At 40.6% G+C, this 12,524-nt stretch overlaps 1 protein-coding gene across 1 annotated transcript in view; it reads left to right on the plus strand.

The window, feature by feature from the left end:
• Positions 1-3,074: 3,074 nt before the first annotated feature.
• Slc71a2 (solute carrier family 71 member 2) overlaps positions 3,075-12,524 on the plus strand; it is a 53,576-nt gene continuing 44,126 nt past the window's right edge. The window contains exon 1 of the mRNA XM_021180063.3: positions 3,075-3,549. Coding sequence (XP_021035722.2) covers positions 3,436-3,549 — 114 coding nt within the window. The 5' untranslated portion in view covers positions 3,075-3,435. The remainder of the gene's footprint in view (positions 3,550-12,524) is intronic.

A 12,524-nucleotide genomic window follows, 5' to 3' on the forward strand; every position in this document is an offset into this window, starting at 1 on the left:
GTAATGAGTCAATACAAAGTACTCCTGGACCAAAAATGGTAATATTGGTTAGTGAGAATCATTATTTTTCTAATTCTGTGATGCCAAATTATGTGGAATACATGGTATTCACTTGAATTAGAACATAATTAATCAATTTCCATGACTTAAATGTCATACAATAAACAATCTCAAAAAATATTTCATAAAGGGCTAGAGAGATGGTTTAGAGGAAAAGGAAATTTATTCCAAGCCTGAATGCCTGAGTTTAATGCTAGGGACTCATGTGGTGAAAGAAGTAAAGAAACCCCTAAAAGTTCTTCTCTAACCTTCACACAAGAGCTGTACTCACATAGATACATAAAACAAACATACCCAGCAATAAAATTAATTTCATTATTATTATTATTTATTTATTATTATTTTTTAAAAGAAGTGGTGAGGCCTGGTAGTATAGACCTTTATTCACCCACTCAGGAGGAAGTGGTAGGTAGACTTCTGTGAATTCAAGGCCAGCCTAATCTACTTAGGTATTTCCAGGATAGCTAGGGCTACTTAGTTAACCCCATCTCCAAAGATAAACAAACAAAACGAAACAAATCTGTACAGATTGCTTAATGACTATGAGCCCATACTGCTCTTTCAGAAGACTTGAGTTTGATTCCTGTCTTAGTCAGGGTTTCTATTCCTGCACAAACATCATGACCAAGAAGCAAGTTGGGGAGGAAAGGGTTTATTCGGCTTACACTTCCATACTGCTGTTCATCACCAAAGGAAGTCAGGACTGGAACTCAAGCAGGTCAGAAAGCAGGAGCCGATGCAGAGGCCATGGAGGGATGTTCTTTACTGGCTTACCTCCCCTGGCTTGCTCAGCCTACTCTCTTATAGAACCCAAGACTACCAGCCCAGGGATGGTCCCACCCACAAGGGGCCTTTCCCCCTTGATCACTAATTGAGAAAATGCCTTACAGTTGGATCTCATGGAGGCATTTCCTCAACTGAAGCTCCTTTCTCTGTGATAACTCCAGCTGTGTCAAGTTGACACAAAAATAGCCAGTACAATTCCCAAGATGGGAATCAGTTCTCAGTTCCTATGCAGGGTGGATCACAACTTCCAGTAGCCCTACCTCCAGGGAATCGGCCACTTTTTAAAGGCATCCATGATTACCCATGTGTACCATACATCCATATAACAGTTAGACTTATGTATATAAATAAAAAAAATGACTTAAAGGTGGTGCACTTGATGAGTTTCATGTCCCAACTCTCCACATCAAGGCATCAAACATGGTTATATGTACTTGCATGTGTACATGTTTTCCCTGCATGTGTGTATGTGTGTGTGTACCATGTATATGCTGAGCCCAGAGAGTGTGTCAGACCCCCAAATCTTGAGTTACAGTTGTGTGATGCCACACTGGTGCTGGTGCTGGGAACAGAACTTCTGTCCTCTGCAAGGACAGCAAGTGCTTTTAGTTTTGAGTCATCCCTCCAGTCCTCTAGGTTACATTTAAATCATTGCAGTTCAATTTGAGTTTTCACAAACTGGAATTTAATCAAAGAATATCTGAAAGACACGAGGTCCAGGCTGGCATTTTAACCAAATGGTATTAGATGTTTTTGTGTAGGTAGTATGCAGGGCAGGCTCAGAATCAACAAAACATGGTTGAAACAGAAGGACAACTTAGGCTCATTAAAGGATATTGAGAAGCCAGCCCATCTCAATTCGAGTCTATAGCCAAGTTAAGTTTCTGTTTACTATAAAACTTGAAGTTTATATATTTCTCAGAGCTGGGCTGCACCCTAGCCCAGTAACCATACAATGTACTGTAATACCTCCTGCCCCAGCTACCTGTTTTTGAGAATGTTCTATACCTATACCCATTGTTCCATCACCCACTTTAACCTTGACCACCTGGTTTCACTTCTATAACTACTATTACATGCAAAATCCCCCACCCCATGGTTTTGCCCTATATAAAGGGCTTGAGAAGTTGGCTTGGGGCTGGTATTGTGAACCCCATTTTAGGGAGAGACAGCTGATGATTTGTCTCTGGTTTGTACACAATAAATCTTGCTTTAAACTGGCCATAATTTGGGTTGGTGGTCTTTCGAATCACATCTGTGAGATTAACAATATAATTTACAAAAATGACAGAAATCTGTAAATGTGCTTGACTTGTTTAAACATACTGTCTTTGGTTATATTTAACAATTAAGAACAATGTCCAGTGTGGTGGCTTAAACCGACACCCAGCACATGGAAAGACTGAGGCAAGATCATCATCATGTATTTAAGGCCAGCCTGGGTCATATACGAAGAAGGGTTGAGGACAATCTGCCTGAGATTGTGGATAAGAAAGTTCTAGGTTTGTAAGTGTGAGTGTGTGTGCTTGCCTCTGGGGAGTGAGCATAGCTAGAGCCTATTGGAATACCAGGGAAGTGCTCTACCACTGAGCAGTATATTCTGTGTAATTTTCTGTTAATCAGTGCATGGTTGGAGGCTTCTGAAATCCTGACAATTGAAGACCACTTCCCCATTGCAGGATTACAGGCCCAGGGGCTGTGTGTCAGTTTGTTCTTTTTTTTTTTTTTTTTTTTTGGTTTTTTGAGACAGGGTTTCTCTGTGTAGTCGTGGCTGTCCTGGAACTCACTCTGTAGCCCAGGCTGGCCTCGAACTCAGAAATCCGCCTGCCTCTGCCTCCCGAGTGCTGGGATTAAAGGCGTGCGCCACCACGCCCGGCTCCAGTTTGTTCTTTTTATAACTATCATCTATAACTAGGAAAGGGGATAACATGTGAAATGTAAATAAAGAAAATATCTAATAAAAAAAAATCATTTACTTGGGGTAGGGGCTGGAAAGAACTCAGTACCTATGCTACCTAAGGACCCAAGTCAGATCCCTAAAACCCACGAAAAAAGGGAAGGTGGGATGACGTGCAGTTGGAATTCTACCCCGGGGTAGGAGGAAACAGGCCCTAGGACTCCTGGGCAGTCTAACCCAATCGGGAACGCTTTGGGTCCTTCCAGTCTCCGTTAAAAGCTATAGGCCTGGAGTCCCTAGAAGATGACGCAGTTTTGATGCGCGACGCAGTCTGGGCGGAGCTTGCCCGAGCTTCTGGAGAGGGGTGGGCGTTCTAGGCGGGAGCTGCCTCTGCTGAGTTCTCCGGGCGGGACACCGTCTCCCGACTGTTCGGGCGCTACTGAAAACTACTCACTGCCAGTGTCGGGGGTCCTGTGTTCACGACCACCATTGAATAGCTGAGGGACCTGTTCGCTTCCTGCACGGATCCAGCCTCGGCGTCCCCTCAGCAGCCGGTGTCGCCACTGGCGCCGCCGCCCGAGCGGCAGGCCGCTGCGGACCGCGGAGCCCATGAAGGCTCGGGCCCCGCCGCCGCAGTGGCGGCGTCGCCGGTGTCTTGGAGCGATCCGAACCTGCCCTGGCATGACGGCGGCATGAGCACGGACGGGGAGTCGCCGGAGGAGCCGAGGTGGAAGGCGGTGGCCTCACCCAAGGCGTCAGCCATGCCGGAGAAGCGCGGGAGCGCTCAGGCCGCGAGCGGCAGCTGGGTAAGTTTTGACTGGGTTCGGACAGGGACTCTGGGATTGTGGCTGTTCTAGGAGAGCCAGGTTCTTGGAGAAGCTAGCTTTCCTATCAACTCCTCCCCAGACGAACCTCTAGGAAATTTGGTTATTGATTCAAAAGCCACCAGACACGGGGCAGTAATATAATTTGGATATAATTCAGTGTCAATTGACAGAAATCTTCTGGGCACAGATTTTGTCCAAAGCAACTTATACAGTGTGTGTGTGTGTGTGTGTGTGTCTGTCTTAAAGCCGTCATTTTTCGCAGTCTCCGGAATTGCCTACAGGGATGCTGGAGGTCAAAGTGGGAGGCGCCTGATACTTCCTCCTCCTCTGGGTTTCAGAAGTGGCCTTAGTGTAGTAAGAGGAAGCTGAAGATCTCTGTACCGAAGGTGAAAGTTCAGCCTGATCTCCTTTAGTGACATGTAAAGTTGAGATGAGTTTGACAGCTAGGGAAGGCTTATTTTCCTTGACCTGGATTCACAGTACAGTTCTTACCCTTGCCACGTTTTCTTCTTCTTCTTTTAATGGTTGGAAACTAAACACAGGGACTACTGTCATTTCTTCAGTCATAAGTATAAAAAGGATTTTTGGGGAAGGATCTACTTAGGACTTAAAACTTAAAGTTTGGCAGTGAATTGAGTACAAACTTGAAACTATGGGAAAGTTTGTTCAGTGAGAAATAGGAATTTATTTAAATATGATATGTGTGGTCATGTGTTTTTCCAGTTTTTAAGCTTGCATATTTAATTTCTGTTAAAGAATACTAAGTGGTTACAAGTGCACACTTGACTGTGTGAATTCACCTTTGGTACAGTTGGGAGGGTAGAGAATTAGTAGTATGCAGAATGAAATCTTAAGTCAAAATTCAAACATGCAAATATTTTGAGGTAAAACAGAACCACATAGTATTTTAGTAAGGGCTTACTAGGTACAAAATTGCTGCAACTCTCAGAAGTCTGCCAAGTACAGACCTTAAAGTCTTGTTCTGTCTGCATTCTGGTGGCTCATTTCCTTGATGTTTTAGACCTAGAGTAGAGCTGGCTTTTAGTCCTGATTCTACCAGAGTTTTACCACTCAGTGCCTGATCTGTTAAATGGTCATGTAGTGAAGAAGCATAGGGGGTCATTTTTTTTTTTCAAAGCTAAGGTTTTTCTAATGTAGAAAGCTTACCTTGTGGGGTAAGTTCTGTAAAATTGGTTTTTCTCATTAAATAGGTTACACTTCTTTAAATGAAACTAAATTACCAGTTCACTTTCTTGGCTTCCACTAGTGGATGGACAGTACTAATGAGTGGACAAGCCAAGCCAAGCCCAAGGAATGTGCCAGCTAGAAGTCAGTGTAGGGTATTTTTTTCTCTATTTCTTTCTACCTGACTCTTTTAAATTTATTTTATATATTTACTGTTTATGTATACTGAGTGCGGGTACAGTTTTGAAACCTTATGTTTTGAAACAAAAGCTCCTTCAACTTGGAGCTCACAGCTTTTCTAGACTGGCTGGTTAGTGAGTCTCAAGGATCCTCCTATCTCTGCTTTGTAAACTCATCCAATCCCTTCTCTGTATAGCCCTGGCTGTCCTGGAACTCAGTTTGTGGACCAGGCTGGCTTCGAACTCAGAAATCTGCCTGCCTCAGCCTCACAAGTGCTGGGATCAAAGGCGTGCACCACCACGCCTGGCTACATCCCATCCCTTCTCATCCCATCCCTTCCTGCTAATCCTAGTACTTGGGTTACCAGCACATTCACCTTGCCCAGCTTTTTTTTTCTTTTTCTTTTTTTTTTTAATATTTTTATTACATATTTTCCTCAATTACATTTCCAATGCTATCCCAAAAGTCCCCCATACCCCCCCCCCCCACTTCCCTACCCACCCATTCCCATTCTTTTGGCCCTGGCATTCCCCTATATTGGGGCATATAAAGTTTGCAAGTCCAATGGGCCTCTCTTTCCAGTGATGGCCGACTAGGCCATCTTTCGATACATATGCAGCTAGAGACAAGAGCTCCGGGGTACTGGTTAGTTCATCATGTTGTTCCAACTATAGGGTTGCAGATCTCTTTAGCTCCTTGGGTACTTTCTCTAGCTTCTCCATTGGGAGCCCTGTGATACATCCAATAGCTGACTGTGAGCATCCACTCCTGTGTTTGCTAGGCCCCGGCATAGTCTCACAAGAGACAGCTATATTTGGGTCCTTTCAGCAAAATCTTGCTAGTGTATGCAATGGTGTCAGCGTTTGGAAGCTGATTATGGGATGGATCCCTGGATATGGCAGTCTCTAGATGGTCCATCCTTTCATCACAGCTCCAAACTTTGTCTCTGTAACTCCTTCCATGGGTGTTTTGTTCCCAATTCTAAGAAGGGGCATATTGTCCACACTTTGGTCTTCATTCTTCTTGTGTTTCATGCGTTTAGCAAATTGTATCTTATATCTTGGGTATCCTAAGTTTTGGGCTAATATCCACTTATCAGTGAATACATATTGTGTGAGTTCCTTTGTGATTGGGTTACCTCACTCAAGATGATGCCCTCCAGGTCCATCCATTTGGCTATGAATTTCATAAATTCATTCTTTTTAATAGCTGAGTAGTACTCCATTGTGTAAATGTACCATAATTTCTGTATCCATTCCTCTGTTGAGGGGCATCTGGGTTCTTTCCAGCTTCTGGCTATTATAAATAGGGCTGCTATGAACATAGTGGAGCATGTGTCCTTCTTACCGGTTGGGACATCTTCTGGATATATGCCCAGGAGAGGTATTGCTGGATCCTCCGGTAGTACTATGTCCAGTTTTCTGAGGAACCGCCAGACTGATTTCCAGAGTGGTTGTACAAGCTTGCAATCCCACCAACAATGGAGGAGTGTTCCTCTTTCTCCACATCCTCGCCAGCATCTGTTGTCACCTGAATTTTTGATCTTAGCCATTCTGACTGGTGTGAGGTGGAATCTCAGGGTTGTTTTGATTTGCATTTCCCTGATGATTAAGGATGTTGAACATTTTTTCAGGTGCTTCTCTGCCATTCGGTATTCCTCAGGTGAGAATTCTTTGTTCAGTTCTGAGCCCCATTTTTTAATGGGGTTATTTGACTTTCTGGAGTCCACCAGCTTTTTATATATATATTAGATATGAACTCAGATCCTTTTGGCTTGTACGTCAGGTATTTACAGAACTATCACCTCAGCCCATGTATGGAGTATGAATGGTCATACTCTCCTTGTGAGCCCTTACCATGATAAAAAATATTCAGTTCTTTCCCATTTTCTAATTTAGAAAGGAGCCAGACCCCAGTCTAAAACCAATGTGCTTGAAACAGGAACTTGGTGGTGTTATTTCTTCAAAGAAACCTAGACTCTGTTTATTCCCTTACCTTTCTTTGGATCCTAATGCTCATCTAATTTTGGGCAAAGGTAAATTACTCGAATTCTTTCCTCAACTTTGGGAGTACTAGGTCCAGTCATATTTGGTTGATGAGAATGCTGGTTTTTTTTTTCTTTTTTCTTTTCTTTTTTTTTTCCATATAGTTAATGAGGTAACTAGCATGTGCAGGGCTAGATGGAGAGTGTAAAAACAACAGATACCTTAGTCATTGGTGTTTATATCATATGCCAGAATTTCCAAGTTTTACATTTTTTAAATTTTCATAGTTTTTTCCAGAATTACTTTCAAATACTGTAACTTCCATGATTTGATTTTATTCTAATGAGTTATTCCCAGGAATACTTGTACTTTTGGATTCTTTGATATTACTACTAATCATAGGGAGGACTGCCTGGGCACAGGACTCTTATTTCACCAACAATTTTTTTTCTACCTCATTAGCAAAAAGATATATGAACTCGAAAAACATGGTCAGAAAGACTCCATCTGATAAATAGGAGGGACCTAAGCATTCCTGGAGTCAGGCATTTTTTCCACGAGATCCTTTGTCTAAAACGGGAGTCTGTTAGTTTAGCTTACATTTTACTCTTGCTGTTCTTCCTTGCTATGAATTAATACACAATTTCAGGTGTTTTATCAAAACCAGTTTAATTATTGAATATATACTTTATGTTATATATAGTTTTTATAGCCAAGTAAAGTTGTTTAACAGTCATTTAATTTTTTGATTATTTTATTTTATGCTTATGAGTGTATTGCTTGCATGTATGTATGTATGTAGACCTCATATGTGCTTGGTGCCTGCAGAGGTAGAGGAAAGCTTTGGTTCCCTGGAACTAGAGAGATGAATGGTTGTGCACCACCATGTGGGTACTAGAACCAGAACAGGATCCTCTGGAAGAGCAGCAAGTGCTCTTAACAGCTTGAGCCATCTCTCTAGTCTTGCAGCCATTTATTCTTGGGCATCTGATGACAGTTAATGATTTTTTTTTTTTTTTTTTTTTTTGGTTTTTCGAGACAGGGTTTCTCTTTATAGCTCTGGCTGTCCTGGAGCTCACTTTGTAGACCAGGCTGGCCTCGAACTCAGAAATCCACCTGCCTCTGCCTCCCGAGTGCTGGGATTAAAGGCGTGCGCCACCACGCCCGGCGACAGTTAATGATTTATTGCAAAGAAAATAGACTGTTCAGTGTAATATTCCAAGATTTGTTTATGGAATGGACTCCAAGAAGCCAATATTTGGATTTCAGTAAAGGGCACTGATTAAGAGATTCATACAATCAGTACTATTTTAGTGACATTTGATGTCTCTTGAGATGACTCAGTAGGAAAAATTGCTTGCTGCCCCATCATGTAGACCTGACATTTCTCAGCACTCAAGTAAAAAGTTTGTCAGTCTCAGTTTAGACAACTATAAAGTCTAAATAGGAACCAACTGTGTGTGATGGAGATCTTTAGACAATATTTAATTCTTTAAATATAAAGCATATTCATCTTGTTAGTACTAAATTTCTTTAATCTTTAATAGTGATATATATAAATAATTATATTAAAATGAATTTATTTATGATTTATTGTCAATAATTGTTTGATTTTTATACCCCTCCCCCCTTTTTTGTTGTATAATTGTTTAACAGTTTGTCAGGCCAAGAAGTGTCTATACACCATCTCTGGATAACTTATAATATGCAATACAATATAAATGCTCTATAAATCATTGCTGTTACCTTATTACTTAGGGAATAATGATGAGAACAGTTTCTGAATTTCTAATTAACTCTGAATATTTTCAATTTATAGTTAGTTGAGTCTGTTGATGGATGTGGAAGTTACAAATTATAGAAGATTGGCTATATAATAAATATATTAGCTATAGGTAACTGGCTTACAACAGATTTATAGAATTTTATTTTCCATAGCTAACTTTTATTTTATATTACAAAACTGGCAATCAAATTGAATTTAGATTTCTGAGGATAGTTTTTTTCCCTTAAATAATTAATATAGCTTCCTTCAAGGGACTGAAACATTTTATTTGGTACTAGTAACACATTTGTATCCTCTCTACGCCCTTAAAAAGTAATAACCTTTTATCTCATAAAATGCATTTATTGAAGTGGCTGTGCCTTCTGTTCTTTAGTGTTGACTACCCTGTAAAGAAAGAAAGTGGACCGAGGCATGGAGGACAAATAGCTGGTGACTGCACCTTAGATCAAGATCAAGGCTAGATAACAGCATCTCTCTTGTCTTCCATGCTGGCAGGGATTGGTATTTACTGTGTACTTTGATCTTAAAGTTAGGGATCACGTTTGGAACAATAGTCTTTTTTCAACAGACACATCAGATTGAGAAAAGTCAATGCCCTAGTTCTCTGAACTTTTCAGGTTATGTAGATTAAATGATTTATTAAAATTTTGTATATATTAATTAATGCTGGAAATTAATATGGCAGCAATTATTCCTTAACCAGTATTTTCCCAAATAACCTCACAGAGACCTGTTAATTCAATATTTCAAAGCCTCAGGCCTTAGCTAGGCAGATTTCTCAACTAGCTCATCTAAGTTAACTCAACTACCTAGCCCCATCCAGCCACATTCGTAGCTATACTTTCCAGACCTGTGATCATGGCTGTCTCCTATGTCTCCTGGTGAGAAGGCTTTCCAACTCTTCTTCCCAGAGTTCCTTTCTCCCTCCCAGGAAATTCCACCTTCTACTTACTGCCCAGCTAATTGGCCATCAGATATTTATTAAAGCCAACCAGAGAATGCCTTAGGTAGGTGAGGAAGGACAGAAACACAATTTCACACAGTGTACCCCAACAGTATATTGAGAAAGGGATAAAAGCACCATTGGGAGCTACACAGCAGCCAAGCCAACCTTTTAGTGTAGAAACAAGAGTGAATGCTAAGTGTAGATCTGAATTTTGCTCTACTTGAGAAACTGGCTAATGTTGATTCCTGTCAGTTCTTGCTCAGATTTCTGGGCGGCAGGCTGCCTGCCACTTTTATATGCTGATTCTCTTTGTATAAGGAAAGCAGCATATTATAATGGATAGGAACACACACTGGGGATGTGTGACCATTTTGATTAAATGCCAGTTCATTTATTGTTTATAGCTGAGTTTTCTCATCTATAAAATGTAGATAATTGCTTCTAACTCCGAGTACTATTTTTTGTTAGAATTTAATATTGGAAGCACGGTATCAGTACTTTACCTCAGTTCTGGAATTTTTCTGACCTCCTAAATGTCCTTTCTTCTTTTTAATTGGAAATCTGAAGTTCAATATTTTAATGACTTTGCTGACAGAATGCTGCAATTTGGGACAAAACCAAGGAATGTCAGCAGTCTTTCAAAATTAATCCACTTGAAATGTAGGTATTGTAGAGACCATATGCATTAGTTGAATTGTTAGACATAAAATAAATAAATAGGTCCTTAGTAGCCCAATTTATATGAGTATTAACGCAGAACAGAGATAGGAGATTCATTTGATGTGGGTTGGTGTGCTGTGGATATATGTGACTTCATTTATAGATTGCCAGCCTAACATACCAGAGGATCTATGTTCAATCCTAAAATAGGAAGACAGAAACACTCAGGCCCAGAAGTAAAGCTAGAGAAACAGGACTTTAAATTCATATTTGGCCAGCTTAAGGCCTACTAGTACTTAATGTGAAGCCTTCTCTCAGAACAACAAAAGAAAACTTAGAACATTGTGGCTACATTGGGAAGATGAGCCAATAAAGAGGTCTTGTGACATGACATTTAAGTTTAAATAGAAGGCAAAAGTTATCTATAAACAAAGCAGTCTCTGTATAGTCCTGCCTTTTAGTGATCCATCATTGTCTAATTTCCAGTATTCCTTCATGGTCTAACCAGTCATAAATGTGTGCAATCCCTTCCTGGGTGAGAAGTTCCTCCTCTGAATATACTTTATCACCCCCCCCCCCGCCCCCCGCCACCCAGAGATACTTGTATAGGCATTCTGATCCCTTGGGGACCATTGTTTCAACAGCCAAAGGGAGGGGGCAAACTGTCTCTTAGAATATATTTGTTCCCTCCAGGTTGGTTACAGTACTTGCCTAGTTTGAGCATCTATAGAAAACAGGTCTGGGAGAAACTTCCATGTTGAATGACTTTGTTATGTGTTCCAGTTACAGATTCTAGTGCTGTGATAAACACTATGACAAAAAACAACTTGGGAAGTGTCTTAGTTTTCTTTTGCATTAACAAAATGCCATGACCAAAGTAGCTTATAAAATAAAGTTTATATTTTAAAAAAATTTTCCCACCCTCCTTCTCTAAAGTTTATATTTTTATAAAACAATAAAAAAGTATTTAATTGAGCTTATGGTTTTAGAGGGTTAGAGTCCATGATAGTAGAGCAAAGGCATGTAACAGGAACTGCTGAAAGCCATCCAAAAGTAGGAGGCCAAGAGACACTGGGAATGGCATAGAATTTGAAACATCAAAGTCTGTCCCCCGTGACACACCTCCAACAAGAGCATACCTCCCAATTCTTCCCAAACAATTCCACCAACTGGGACCAGTTGTTCAAATATATGAGCCTGTGGGGTCATTCTCATTCAAGAACAAAAAGATTTATTTAGCTTACACATCTCAATCACAGTCTGTGACCTCCCACATCAATCAAGAAAATGCCCTATAGATTTAGTTGCCTACAGGCCAGTTTTATAGAGGCATTTTTCAATTGAGGTTCCCTCTTCCCAGATGAACCTAGTTTGTGTCAAGTTTACAAAAACAAAACCTAAACAGCATATTATGGTACTTGGCTTAGCCACCCCACCTCCAAGTGGTATGTTAACGTGAATTTGCTTTGAGCTAAAAAATTGCTTCTACTCAAACTTTTTTTTTAAAGATTTATTTATTTTTGTTTGGTGTGTATGAGTGTTATGCCTTTTTTTTTTTTTTTTTAATTTATTATATATAAGTACACTGTAGCTGTCTTCAGACACACCAGAAGAGGGAGTCAGATTTCGTTACAGATGGTTGTAAGCCACCATGTGGTTGCTGGGATTTGAACTCTGGACCTTCAGAAGAGCAGTCGGGTGCTCTTACCCACTGAGCCATCTCACCAGCCCCTACTCAAACTTTAAGTAGGTGGAAAGCAGGTCAGATTCTGCGGTGTCCTGTTCTCATGTTGCCCCTCTGTAGATCTGGAGAATTTGTACCAATAATCATCATGACGTTGGCTGGGATTTTGCAAACAGGGCATTTCAGCACCAGCAGCATGGAAATAAGAAGGTACAAATGAAATCACTCTCATTTCTTCTATAAACCTTCATTCTTCTCTGCATTCTACTTTTTTCATTGTCACTAAATTTTCTTTAAAGTTGTTTGCACCACAACTTGCAGGTGCTCCCCAATTCTGCTGAGAACTCTTACACACTCAGTAATACTCCTCTTCATTCTACATTTTAAAATATATAGAATAGTCATATTTGGAGAACCCTGAACTGGCTAATTCTCTCTCACATTAATAGTATTTGGTGAGTATTTCCCTAAGAATGAGGTGATCCTACCACCCTGAGGGAATTCCTGTCTGATATCACCAGAAGCAGG

The sequence above is a fragment of the Mus caroli genome, unplaced genomic scaffold, assembly GCF_978045245.1.
Source record: "Mus caroli unplaced genomic scaffold, Mus_caroli_1 scaffold_15, whole genome shotgun sequence".
NCBI classification, from domain to species: Eukaryota; Metazoa; Chordata; class Mammalia; order Rodentia; family Muridae; genus Mus; species Mus caroli.